The sequence below is a fragment of the Calonectris borealis genome, chromosome 9, assembly GCF_964195595.1.
Source record: "Calonectris borealis chromosome 9, bCalBor7.hap1.2, whole genome shotgun sequence".
Classification (NCBI taxonomy): domain Eukaryota; kingdom Metazoa; phylum Chordata; class Aves; order Procellariiformes; family Procellariidae; genus Calonectris; species Calonectris borealis.
The window spans coordinates 29,904,939-29,919,055 of NC_134320.1; the positions used below are offsets into that span (position 1 = coordinate 29,904,939).

Sequence of the window (14,117 nt, forward strand, 5' to 3'; positions counted from 1 at the left end):
GCCACAGAGGCATAAAGAGGGGCTTTGCTCAGGGCAGAGCAAATCCGCGTTTGATGTCGGTGCATTGCTCCTGAGCAGCCTCCCTTCTGTCTCCTGGCAGAAACCAGCCCAGCTGACCAGTGGTTTCAGCCTGTGGATGTGGCACAAAGATAAAAGCAAGCAGAGCACAGCTAAGTCATAGCCTGTGACAGGTATACGGGGAGGAGGTGTTTGCTCACAAGTCAGCCACACAGGCACCGCTCTGCACAGCCAGCGCTTCTGCCAAGGACACGGCACCAGCAGGATGCCCAGATTTCCCTGGCATGAGTGCTGGATGGCAGCTCAGCCTGCTGCAGGTATGAGACACAGCAGTTCCCCATGCAGAGACAGGAACAAGAGCCCACAGTTTGTCCAAAGCAATCAAAGGTCACTGTCTCGGTGATGTTTGTGTGGATGCTGGGGACAGGAGGCCGTTAATGCGGACAGCAGAGAGCGTAGACAAGCCGCAGCCTCTTGGCAGCAGCTCCTAAACGGCTGATGCAGTGGGAAGGCTCTGCTGCACCGGGCGCCCTCTGTTTCCCTCTCACCGTGGGCCCAGCAGCTGCAGGAGCGGCACGGGCGGAGGTGGTGGGGCACGGACCCCTCCTAAACCGGGTGCCGCAGGCCGGCCCCTGCCCCAGCTCCCAACGATTCGGACGTTCGAGGCGAGGGGCTTCAGACCTGGCCCTTCATCCTGCACCTGAGCAGCTTTGCGAGGTGGCTCCGGATGCGTTTGCTATACAGGGCGTAGATGAGGGGGTTGATGAGGGAGTTGGTCTTGCCCAGCAGGAATAAGGCGTCCTTGATCAGGCCAGCCAGGCTGCAGGAGCTGCAGGCAGCCTGCGTGGTGACCCCACCAGGTAGGAGCCCCAGGAGAGGCTGAAGCTGACGAGGACGATAAGCACAGTCCGCAGTCCCTTGAAGTGGCATGGGTGGGCATGGAGGGCCACCCCCGGGCGTGCCGGAGCCGTGTGTGCTGCACGTAGGTGATGCTGCCCACCGAGACGTGCAGGCACACCAGCACCAGCAGGGATGGAGCAAAGATGCCGAAGCAGATCACACAGAAGAACTCGCTCTTGGCTGCGTGCAGGAGCCCGCAGTAACTCGTGTAGTTGCCTGGCTGGAGGGAGGGCAAAATCAGAGGCAAGTGCCCAAAGTAGAAGGACAGCATCCAGAGGACAACAAGGGAGAGGACCATGGGCGTTTTCCTCAGGAGGGTGGGGTAGGAGAGTGGCAGCGTCACTGCCAGGTCCCTGTCCAGGGAGATCAGGAGCAGGGTCAAGATGGAGCCGATGCAAGGCGTCGGCTCATGGCGATGCGCAGAAGGCAGAAGGACTTGCTGCAGTCAAAATCCCCGTCGAGAATGTTGTCCGGCCCCTCAGTGATGCACATCACGCCTACCAGCAGGTCAGCAGTGGCCAGGTTAAGGACGTAGACATAGCCGGTGCCTGGCTGCTTCTTCATCAGCTGGTAGATGGCCACGATCACCAGCAGGTTGGCCGGGTGGATGAGGCAGCTCAGGAGGGAGTGCAGCACCGCATACAGGAGGTTGACCATCTTCCCTGGCGAGGAAGGTTGAAAGAGATGCCCAGGAAAACTTGGCCCCAGCGCAGAAAAACCCCACCATGAGGAGACACGTGGCCGAGCTGGAGGGATGGGACAGAAGTGCCTCAGACCCTCCAGCTGCAGACCGAGGCCAGGAGCACCTAAGTCAGTCCTTCTGGGGGCACTTTGTCCATCCCAGGAGACCTCCTGAGACCTTCCCAGCTGCCACGAGTCGCTGGTGTTTTTTCCAGACCTTTAGGCCTCCCTCCTACCCATCTGATTTTGCTCCATGCCTGCAGGGATGCTCCAAGATGCAGAAGAGCCAGAGTCCTTGCCTGCGCTCAGCACAAGCCGCCGCAGAGCGAAAGCACCCAGGGCAGGAGCTCACGGCCCGGGCGCCGGCTGGGTGGGCCAGCTCCCGAGCACGCCTGTGACACAGAGCGATAAGGAGCAGCTTTGCCAAACAAAGCGGAGACGAGCAGTCAGCAAGGATGGGAACGCGGGCGGTCTGCGCTCTTCCCAGCGAGCCAGCACCATCCCCTCCCAGCACAGCAAAATACGTTTTCTAAGACTTTATCCCAACTTCTCTTAACCCTGCGGCATTTTTGGGGGCTTCTAAATTAGGTTTCTGCCACTTAACTGCCTTCTTAAGACTGTCTCCAAGTGCCTTTCCTTCCAGTGTGGGATCTCAAGGCTCCACAACAAGGATTTTGTGCAACCGCAACACTAACAGGAAGTTGCACAGTAAATGAATCCAAAAATATTAAATCCAATTATGTCACATTAGGCTCTGGATAAACATACCTCATTCATTATGTTCACATTTATTACAGATTTGCAATTTAAGTCTACCAGTCCAAGACAGGTATTACTTGCAAGTTCTTGTTAACGAGCGGCATGATGGCTCTAACAGCATGCAAACTCCATCTGGAAGGGGCTCGTGCCACGCCGCCGTAGCCAGGCAGCCACGCACAGCGCCTGCCAGCCGCCACCGCCTCGGGGAACTCCCCATCCCCAGGAGAGGGGCGGCGGAGGGGACTGCTCCTGCTCGCTCAGCCGGGCTCGCGCTGCTCTCATCGCAGGGGTGTCAGTGGGGAGCAGGGCCTTTGGGAAAGGGCAGAACTAGATGTTCCATGGAATAACTCAGGTTCAGATCCACGCCAAAGCCTGTAACGCAGTTCACCGGGCAAAATTGCACACTACGATTACCAGAAGTAGCAGGGCATCGGCACACGCCCACTGCCAGCTCCCCTTCGCCTCTCCGTGCCCAGGTGATTTCCGAGCTTTCCCCAGAGCAAGGGACCGTCCCCCCGCGCCGCAGGGCCCGAGGCAGAGCAGCGTCCTGCCGCCGCACGGCCCAGCTCCCATGAAACACAGGCCCTTGCAGACTGGGGCGCGGCAGCTTGCATGAAAACCTTTGATTAGATTCAAAATCTACTAGATTGTAAATCTTTGGTTGAGAAAGACGAAGATCACACCTGGGAGTTTGATTTTGACCTGTTGTGCCATTGTAATTCCAGTTTCTAGCACGGTTACGTCTCATTTATGCCAGCGTGAGATGAGACCCAAGACAGATCTCTGCTGCAAATGGCTTACGTGTAACAGCCCGTTTTCCTGCATTCGCAGTCCCCCATTTTTTCATCCTTCCCTAGTCTGCACCCAGTTCACAGCAACTCCACCACACCTTTATCATTTACTCTTGTGCTTAACAAGCCAAGATAAACGAGCTTGAATTTGCCCCTCAGAATTGTTATTTAATATCCATTTTGCACAGGGGTGAAATAAATCACGTGTTCCAATAGGGCTTTTTTAGATCAATGGGTCTTTATACCTCCATTTTAAAGTTACAATTGTGCAGGAGAGAGCAAAAAGCTGCAATTTTAACACCAAGACAGCACCTGGGCTTCCCGCCGCCCCCAGCAATGTTAGTTGTCAGGCCCACCTCCACAAAAGACAGACGCGTTTACCAAGACGATTCAAGGAGGAGAAACCCTCTGAGGATGACTGAACACACAGACAGCACAGAGGGCCCAGAGAGCCCCGCGCTGAGTACTTCTGGCGGCTGGGAGGTGAGAGAGGGTGAACGCGAAGCAGCGTATGCTGGCCCCCGGGTCTGTCCCCTGGCCACTGCTGGAAACAGGTTTCCAGGCTTGGGCGCCCATGATCCAAAACTGCCCAGCTGGGCTTAAGCTAGACGTTAGGCAACACCCGTTTCAGACTGGAACAAGTTCTCCTGGTTAAAGCACCACAAATATTGGGTCGTCAGCTGATATTTGGCAACTGGTTTATGAGAAGGCTGGCAGCTATCGCTGCCTTTAACGACCGTCAAGGATCTTTACTTCCATTTTGTGGTCCAGTGTTTCCGTTTGGGAGTGCTCTGTGAACAGCGATCGAACAAGCCTGCTCTGCGCACCCTACAGCCCAGAGCAATCACAGACACGACCAAAACCCTGCCCAGCCCATGCCCCCAGTAGAAAACGCAGAGCGCTGCGCTTCCGCTGCACGTAAGGGACGTCAGCAATGGTTCTCGCATACCTAACACCAACATATGGATATACCGTCTTGCTCAGGTGGAAGAGAAGGAATGCTGGGGGCAGCAAGCATATCGTGGGCAAGTATCGCCAGGGTGATAAAGTGAACAGCTCATGGAAAATCTTAGCCTAGCCTGTGCGTTTATTTGTTTTCTGTCTGATTTGTCTAAAGTGTATAATTAATGAGAAACTAAAACTCTATCCACACTAGAGAATTTTGGTTACTCTATTTCAGAAGAGAAGGCATGAATTACCTGAGGGGATGATTTCATCACAGCAGCACTGAGGCCACTGCATGTTTAATGGTTGTGATGAGCAACACTTCCCTAACAGCTGGCATCAACCTTTCTCTCAGCTGGGTGGAGAGAGCTGTGGTTAGCCGAAACATTTCTCACGTCAGCCGCCGAAGCCCTGGGAACATCAAAGACCACTCTTACAGACCGTAACGGCCGCCTTCGTCGCAGCTCTGCAGTTTCCCTTCTCATCTGATTTACCGCCCCACCGGAGAAAATCTCCCTCCCTCACCTCCCCACCAGAGATCATTGTGGTAAGAAGGACCCAGGAAGTACTCCAGCTGGTTTTACAACGGGTGTGAAACCCTGCAGCTTGGAGCAGGGACAAAAAAACGGAGCGGGAGGCAGGCACTGCCGGGACCAAGCCTCCCCGCACAGGCCTGGAGCACAGCGCAGTCAGGAGACAAACGGTGAAGAGGAACTGCAGACAGGAGGCTGCAGCCTGCGGCTCACACCGACTCCGGAAGCCAACCCGAGGAAAACTCCCAGCCCCCACCAGAAAACCGCATTTGAGACTTCACTTGAACCCCGCGAGCTTCCCCCGGTACGACGGCACCTGAGCTCTAATCGCAGCTGCATTTTGGCAGGCGCACGAAGGGAAAGACAAAGCTCCGCGCGTGTCTTCCAGAACACGGAGGTTGTTAGGGGCTTAGACAAGACCAACACAAGATTAATGACTCTGGAAAGCAGGCTTTTTATGCGTTTTTTCAATTGCAATTCTAAGAATATCCATCAGCGACTCAAACAAGGTACTTCACACAGTAAATGGGAACTCTTTATTTAAATTAAGTTTCTTATTTTCTATTTAGGACAGTAGAAAGGCCCAGCTTTTCATCTCTTCAGAATGGTCAAGGAAAAACCTCCTGAGCTGGCCAACACAATTTAAAGAGCAGTTGATCTTAATTTTTACTGAAGTCACAAAACGACGTAACTACTCTGCATATAATTTTGTTTATATAATTTAGTATATAATGCATTGTTCAACTCTGCCATATACTTTGAAAAATATACAAACCTGCTTTAACCACATTAGCGATATTTGATAGACAGCGGTCAATTACTTAACAGTTTAGGACAATATCAGACACTCCTATAACTTCATTTTAAACTACAAAAAGAACATAATTCATATAAAATAGAACAGATTAAACAAACTTTTTTTCCCGAGGAAAAATTAGATATCAACTCAATCTGCCATTGTGTGAAACATGAATATAAAATAAGTTACAATTAGTAATGCCTGCATTGTTGAGCTATGAACTGGTCGAATGAAATCTTAAAAAAACTATACAGTATTATTGCACTCCATGAATGTGCAGTATCTGGAAACAGGCCAGCACTGAAAGAGGTCTTTCATTAAGCTTTTTTTCAGGAGGCACCACGCGGCTGCGAGAGAAGCATCCGGTCTGTACTAACAGCATGCTGTCTTCAGTACAGGCCTTCATGGGTCTGAGCCACGCTGCCTTTGGAAACCACCACTTAATGCCTGGAAAGGGAGACACAAGCGTTACGGTCGGCAACTGCTCCCGCGTTACACAAGCGAACCATCTCCAGCGCTGTCGGAACAGGGAGCCGAGGCATTTTCTGTAAACTAGGGAGAACAGCAGGCTATGCACGCTTCGGATTATAAAACCTGAATTACAAGCACTGTCTCCTGGGATGTCACAACGCATGGCAAGAGAGTACTATTATTATTTTATGCTGAGCGACTGCCTACAAGGATACCATCAGAATGACATTACATTAGCATGAATTCAAATAAGGAGACATTACAACACGAAGTCGCTAAGTCTCACTATCAGACTCTCCTACCCTGTAGTATTACTTCCCACATGGATGGAAATACAACTGAACGGGGTTTTTTTGCTGTTGTTTTTCTAAACTCATATCCCATTAAATAAAATCCTATGTAAGAACAGTCTTAGCATGCTTTGTAAGCTTGGAAGTGACATCAATCTACTTTGCAAGAAAGAATACTGCCTGAGACCCTTCAAATCTGTACACATAGGATGCTGGGCTTCAGCAAGCCCATATGAAAAGTACAGGAAACACCAAACTTTTTAATACTAAATAATATTTTAAAAATACGGAACAACTTACTTCATGATTAAGATGACTTTTGCTAAGTTACTAGGACAAACCAGACTTAACTGAACCAACAGGACATGCCTGCAGGAATCAGAAGTCAACTGTTTCTCACACTCCCTGCGTGAGGACTTCGAGGGAGCGTGCTCTCTGAATTGCTCTCCCCATTTCAGGAAGTTGCAGGAGCGTTAGTGGAGGGAGAGATCAATAGAGAAAAAAAGTGGGGTTCGAAGTCCGAGCTCCGAAGCAGCGAGAAACAGCGGAGCAAGCCCTGGCTCCTTCCTACAAGGAGTGAGACTGCCTGCAGTGCTTTGATAGAGCTCAGGTTTCTCTGAGTGTACACCTCCATGTGCTACATTCTTGCTTGTGTAAATATGAATTTGCAGAAGCCAAATCATTTTAAACAGAACTCCAGAGGAAATCTGTGCAGGTGTTTGAACAGAGCTAGGTCATTAACCACTACAGCAGGGACCAACTCATCAGTTTAAGGTGGTGAGACGAGTTGCAAGATGTCAGTCGACAGAAACAGGAGCACAGGGTCTGTCACTCGAGAGTGGGATGTCTGCTGACAAGATAATGCCAAGAAACCAATCTCTCAAACCAAAGCATTCTTGTACCAAAAACTGCACCACAGCTAATCAATACTTCACTTAAGTGTCTCCTAAGTGTCAACTGCCAATTTCTGCATCACGACAGTCTTTTTGTAGCACATCAACGTTCCTATGAAGAATCGTAAGCTAAATGTTTTGAAAGCCACAGGTGACATAGGAAGATGGAATTGGTTTGTCATAAAATATACAAGCATGGATGTGAACCCTCTGCCCCTAACAGTTGAGGAATATTTGCAGAAGTAAAACAGTACAGCACACAGACAGGAGCAAGAAAATGTTCTGTTTTCTAGGGTCACGCAATTCAATTATGTTACAAGTTATAGAGAAACCCTTTGCACATAGACTATTTTCAGGCACATAATGCAGCGTGTTTTCTGATCTCTGCGCAACACAGAGTTCACTAACTTAAGGCCTTCTGCATGCAATAACACATTTTTTGTGTCCAAAGGAATGCCAGCTACCACTTCTGAAATAGGTAGAACAAACCCCAAACCAAAACCGCCCACCAAAACAGTATCTGTAAAATCATCCATGTCAATTTACTGAAAGTCACTGGAGCTGGTTCTCCAGTAAGACACTTTTAAATGAACAATATAAGATCACTGCGTTCAATCTGCAACATGCAGTCCTTTACATCCGAGTCACCAGACAGCTGGTGACTGGAAGACGACTTACAAGAAGTTTCAGTGCTGATAGATGGGGCTATGATCGATGATGAGGCATTGACTCCATGTGCACATTGAGCTTCATTTCGTTATCAAGAATTTGTACAAGCTGCTGCATGGAAGGAAGGTGGCCAGACTCTAGCTTAGACCACACTGGAACATCTACCACAAAACACATGGAGGGAGAAAAGCACATTGACAAAGTCAGAAAACACATAGGGCTAGTTTAAACATAAAATTTTAAAAAGATCTAATAAGCTATGCAAGTTGGTACTATTTTATGTTGAGAGAAATATCTGCATCAACAACGCTTCAAAACTCTGGCTACTCTAGAACCCAGTCCAACTAGGAGAAGAGAGTCTAATGCTTCCATTTAGAATTACATCACATGGATTTAGAGGTTCAAAATATCCACTGACAGAATGTCTAAAAATAATTAGTGAGTGGCAGAATAGCATACTGAGTTTTTAAACCAGTGCTAAATCTTTGAAACTTGTGGGTCTCATCAGTCTTCCTCTCACTTCTGCCTAACGTCTAAGGCTGACCCTCAAAAGTCCTGCTTACCAAGATCTGGCTTGGAACGTTCCACTCAAAGTAGCTGCAACCATTATTCCCTCCCCCTGCCCCAAAATACAAAAGGCAGCATAGCCCATAAACACTTTAGGGTAAACACAACATTAATTTCTGATGTTGACAAATACTTACTCCCTCAAATATCCCTCACTGCTATAGCACTTCATGAACCCACAATTGCTGTTATCTATATAAAACCAAAGCCAGACTGAAACCACATTGTCCCAAAACACAAACCAGAAATTTATAGCAGTCCAGATGTGACTGTTCACCCGTAGGAAGGCTCTACTGCCAATTCTGATTTGAGATTTAGGACTAGAAGTACATCACCTTTAACTACTTTGATGCAATACAGTCAGTCTTTAAAAGGTTCTGCAGTATATGACTTGACTTAGAAACCACTATATTGAAATTCATCTTGCACAATCATAAATTGAGATTATAAAGCACAGAGCTGGATTACATACTTGTACCTAGAGCTTGACAAATTCTGTATTCCATCAAGCTTACATAATCTTTAAAACCATAAAATTATTTGAAGGCAGAAGGTCCACCAACTCTTAACTTGAAAAATCAGTATTGGTGTCCAATGGTACTGAAAATCTGGGAATAGCCATGGGTTCAACAGGATTCCAAGGCTAAACCGTATTAGAAAACAGGATAGGGAAAGCATCTAATTAACCAGAGAGTACGCTTCCCTTGTTGATCACTTCTTACTTAATGCACATCACATGCAAAGAAAGAACATAATACACTACTCCGAGTGACCAAACATTCCTCTCAGAAAGTTTTTTACGTAGCTGTTTTAAAATATACGTAGCTGACATCTGTATAAACTGCTTTATAAGACGTCTATGATTTTCATTATTTATTGTGATATATAACATCTGAAGTTTCAAAATGGACTGCCATTACCACATACCATCACATTTTGAAACACAGCAGATTTCATAACATCATATCTCGTTCTCCCAACACAACAGCTCTCACAAATCTGTGCGTACACACGCAACACAAAGCGATTCCCTTAAAACAGAAAGTTCTCTGCTCACCATTCAAAGTTATTTCAAATGCACCTGTTGACATACACTGGTTCTCAATCATGTTGCTCAGGAAGAAGACCATCATACAAGCATAAACCTAGAAGAGAACAGAGAGAATCCCTGATACTTCAGCCATGTGATCCACAGCTTGTTTTATTCACTCTTAATAAGTGCTGGATGTTTACAGGTGTCTTTGAATTCCCCTCTGCACTTTATCAAGTAATCTTCCAATCACACAGACATCTTCCTTTCATCCTCTTTCTAAAAGACTGCGCACGCTGCCTTCCCAAGACAGGTATCAACATAATTCTGAAACCACCCCACTCACAATCCTGATTCAACGTTACATCTTCTCGCTCCTTTCCTCCACAAATCCAGGCACATCTTAACAGCCAGTTTGTAGTACGTAGCTATGATGGCACTTGTAGGATGACAAGGGAACGCAACTGTTCCTGTGTCTTGCCTGTCATTTTCAGAGTAACACTTCAGATCACAGAACCGCAGGCCCAGACACAAACAGCAGAGCAAGTCAAATTGCATTTTGTTCACAAGAATTGTCAACCCTCTAGCATTTCTTCACGCTAATCATCTGGAATTTTCTCTGTGTATTGGTGCCTCAGGAGGAAATGATGCAATCTTCAGCAACACAGCATCTCCCTCCATCGCCAGCACCTTTATAATTCCCTTTTCATGCGCAAGGGCACATTCGCAGGTTACTGCAATACCAAAGAATTTAGCATGGGAGATAGTCGTTTACAATACCACGGATCACAGACGTACCACAGCCAGTCTAGCTCGGTAGCGTATTTGGCCCATTTAATTAAACAGGTTATATTACAGCTTCTGTACGTTCAAACTGACTGGTGACAGAAACCCACTGCACTGGGTAGCTCAGTTTGAGGATCTGTGCACCAATAAAATATATAAAGGTTAATAAACTTATAAATTGCTTTTGTTTAATAGAATAAATCTGGAATAAGGTTACTATAAATCAGAGTACAACAACATTAATCTGTTAGCATCACCAGTACTGACTCACAGGGATATTCATCCCACAAGGCACAGTCTGTCACACCCAAGTATGTTCTGCAAAAACACCCACAAAATTTCAACTTGACTTTTCTAACCACCATCTAATTGCATGCCTAATCCATTAAAAGCCTGATGAAAGCAACAACTGCAAAATAGTTGAGACAACAGAAAAAGGAAGCTGTAATTTTAACACCAATGATACCAGCTTGAAACTCTACTCTTGAGCCCTAAAAAATAAAAAAAATCTTTCATCATCTTTGTCAGTAATGTTAACCTCAGCTATCACTCTGCAGCATCATCAGCTTGGAAAGAAAGACTGCTGAGAATCAAATCTGGGTCTGTCAAAAACATGAAGCACTATTATTAAGAATAATTACACTGTGTCCCGGTTTCGGCTGGGATAGAGTTAAATCCTAGTGCTATGTTTTGGATTTAGTATGAGAAGAATGTTGATAACACAGTTGTTGCCAAGTACCCTGCTAGTCAAGGACACACAGCTTCCATGCTCTGGAAGAGGCGAGGAGGGAACATAGCTGGGACAGCTGGCCAACAAGATATTCCATACCATGTGACATCATGCTCAGTATATGAATGGTAGGCATGTTCCAGGAAGTAGCGATCACTACTTGGTTATCGGTCAGCGTGGGTGGTGAGCAACTGCATTGTGCATCACTCATTTTGTATATTTTTTTATTATTATTATTATTTTCCCTTCCTTTTCTGTTCCATTAAACTGTCTTTATCTCAACCCACAAGTTTTTCTCACTCTTACCCTTCCGATTCTCTCCCTGTCCCACTGCAGGGGGGAGGGGGGAAGTGAGCGAGTGGCTGCGTGATGTTTGGCTGCCTGCCAGGTTAAACCACGACACACTGCTGTAAAATTCTCAAGTCTATTTAGTTATAGAAGCCTAAAGGTTCTGTTAAGGCTGCAGTCAATGGAAGTTAAATCAGTAAGAATTGTGAAGTACTCCCAGAGCACTCTCATGAAGTCATTCTAAAACTTCTTTTTCAAAATAAAAGAAGCAAGTATGCTGTTTACCTTATTTTCTTGGCCCCACTGCCAGATGCTTGGAGCTTGCATGCCAAAGAAAGCAAATGGATCCTTGCCAACGATTATCAAGCCTATTAATACTAGTTTGAAGACAGACAGGAAGGATGCTATGTGCCTATCAAAAGACAACACATAAAAGCGACTTAGAAGGTTCACAGTTACTACTTCACCACTATTTAGCTATAATTCACCTAATTAGAAGAATTTTGATAGTGTTTCAGAGAAAATACAAAATTTTTCAAGTAAGTTTATCTCGCTGTAAAAAAAAAAAAAAACCAAAAAACAAAACAAAAAAGCAATACACATTAACAAAAACACACACCCTCAGAAGGATACCATCCTTGTACACCATGCATGCAGATTTTTTTTTTTCCTAAGCAGACCCCAAATAGAAATTTGAGTTCAACTTATATGTGTCTAACCTGGATAATACATTCAGTTTCTTAAAGGAGTTGTTCCATATTATAGAGACATGTTTAATTGATATGCACTACTTCCTCGTAAACCATTTTCCCAGCAAACGCAGAAAACCCTACAGTTTTTTGTAAGAATTAAACCTATAGCCAGAAAGCAAATTAACACTGAGGTATTCAATCTTGTAGTATTCTTACCATTGTAATTATTACAGTAATTAGGTCAAGAAGTGGTTCAGAAGCCACCACAGTAACTATGGCGTCACTCTCTAGCATGTACACAATGGTTTAAATAACAGGAATAACACTATTTTTGTGTTGCCTTTTTCCAAATTTCTTTGGGCTTCCTTCCCCGCCCCAAACTGTAGTTAAGGACACCCTGGTGGTCCCTCCGATGAGGTTAGCTCTCCCCTGACTTAGATGTTAAAAACAAACTCTTCCCTCCTCTGCAACCTTAACCTATTACAGGAATTTGTCGCTAAGCACATAAGCCTTAGTGCAACAAATGTGAATTTACGTCCAGATACATCATGAAGAAAAGCTGGAAAAATTCACCCTGAAAAGAATTATATAATTTACTTTAGATTGGAACACAACAGGCCTCATCATACAGATATCCACATGGTAATATTTTCACGGAAAACTAAGGTGGCTATCTGGAAGGGAGAAGATAACCGAGCTTGTATGTAATCATAATGGAAAAAAAACTTCATGTTTCCATTTTCAGTATTATTTAAGTGTAAATGCACATGTTCACCACTCACCATGCTGAGCCTACATTCGGAAAAAAGACAATTAGTACTGCTAGTAATTTGCTTACCTATATATAGGTTGAGGAAGGTAGTTCTCCCCTTCAATTCGGATGTCTGGGTACCGCTGGCTAATAACCCGCATGTACTCCTCAAACACCCGCCTGTAGCCTCAGGAGACACTAAATGCAGACAGGCATTGTCACTGAAACTGAAGTGCTGTATGTTAAAAGTCGCTGCTAGACTGGCTACACCAGTAGTCGCACTGTTCATAATCCATTTGGTTTAAAATAACTCTAAAATTCTTAATGCTAAAGAAGAAAACTGATTTGCAGCCAAGTTACGCATCAAAAACCCTGACGGCTGGCTAGGCACTTGGTTTTACACAAATTTGTTTTCACGTACTAGCACAGACACAATGTTTTGGTAAAGTCCACCGAGCAAGGAATTACTTGTTTCCCCCGTAAAAAGCTGTTAAGTTAGAAGTCAGCGTAAGTATCTGCTCTGTGTCCCCCCAAAAAAAAAAAGTTTCACACAACGTGGTTTTAATTCCTCACTAGTTAAATTTAGCTCTTTCTCTGGGACTGCCCACTGACAGGTAACGTGGCTCCCACTTATTTCTGTGTAAGGATGACCGGATTAACTACAGAAGAGTTAAATATTACAGAGCCGTACTTCGGCTCACGTTTCTACCAGCTGCCTCTCCACTAGTCGAAATAAAAATTATCCAGCCTCAGCTTACCGCAAAAGAAATAAAACAAAGTACTTTCTCCCGAGCACGCCTCTCGCGGTGCTTCACAGATCCGGGTGACACGTTCCCGCTCCTCCCCGCCCCGGCACCCCGGAGCAGCGGCGGGCCCGTCCCCCGCCCCGGCAGCGGCCGCAGCCCTGCCCGTCCTCCGAGCACCACGGAAACACGGTGACAGCCGCCGGGGGCTGCTTTTTTTTCCGCAAACAACCTAGATGTGCTAGAACTGCTTCACCCTTTCCTACTCCTGCTCGGTTCTGCTCTGAGCAGCTGCCTCCATCGATAGTATTCTTAGAATGATATAAAGGTGCCTGATCTGCCTGACTGCTAGCAACACAGTCATAAAAAGAAAAAAAAAAAAAAACAAAAAACCTTCATTACAGTCTTTGCCAAAATATCAATTCCCCCTAAACGTAATTCTAAGCCAGCAGAATGCCACAGCATATATTAAAAGAGCCGGAAAAGAGCGGTTTTATGGCGGATAGAGTCATTTTCTCAAGCGCTGTCCGGTAAGCACCGGCGCCCGACAGCCCGCCCAAGCCCCAGCGCGCCGGGGAGCCCGCGGCCGCGCGGGCCCCGCGGCCCCGGGAGGCGAGGGCCGCACCCGCGGGACGGCGCTGCCTCTCCCTGTTCCCGCCGCCACGACCACCAGCCTCGCCCGCCGAGCCGGGCCGGCCCGGACACCTCCCACGCCCCAGCCGGGGCGGGCCGCCCGCAGCACAAGGGGCCTTCCGCGGACGGCAGAGGCAAGCGGGGCCGA

At 46.7% G+C, this 14,117-nt stretch overlaps 1 protein-coding gene and 1 pseudogene across 5 annotated transcripts in view; both read right to left on the minus strand.

Moving 5' to 3' along the window:
* Nucleotides 1-14,117, minus strand: part of SELENOT (selenoprotein T) — a 28,589-nt gene that overhangs the window by 14,147 nt on the left and 325 nt on the right. Inside the window, exons 2-6 of one of the 5 annotated variants that reach the window (XM_075157571.1) lie at nt 12,681-12,791; nt 11,436-11,562; nt 9,374-9,461; nt 7,759-7,910; nt 5,141-5,873 (exon numbers count right to left, since the gene is read on the minus strand). In XM_075157571.1, coding sequence (XP_075013672.1) covers nt 7,786-7,910; nt 9,374-9,461; nt 11,436-11,562; nt 12,681-12,791 — 451 coding nt within the window. In that variant the 3' untranslated portion in view covers nt 5,141-5,873; nt 7,759-7,785. Of the gene's footprint in view, nt 1-5,140; nt 5,874-7,758; nt 7,911-7,930; nt 8,960-9,373; nt 9,462-11,435; nt 11,563-12,680; nt 12,792-13,351; nt 13,957-14,117 lie in introns of those variants that run through there. The other 4 variants (XM_075157573.1, XM_075157570.1, XM_075157572.1 and 1 more) reach the window with 4 other exon arrangements.
* LOC142085521 (glucose-dependent insulinotropic receptor-like) lies at nt 18-4,980 on the minus strand (annotated as a pseudogene).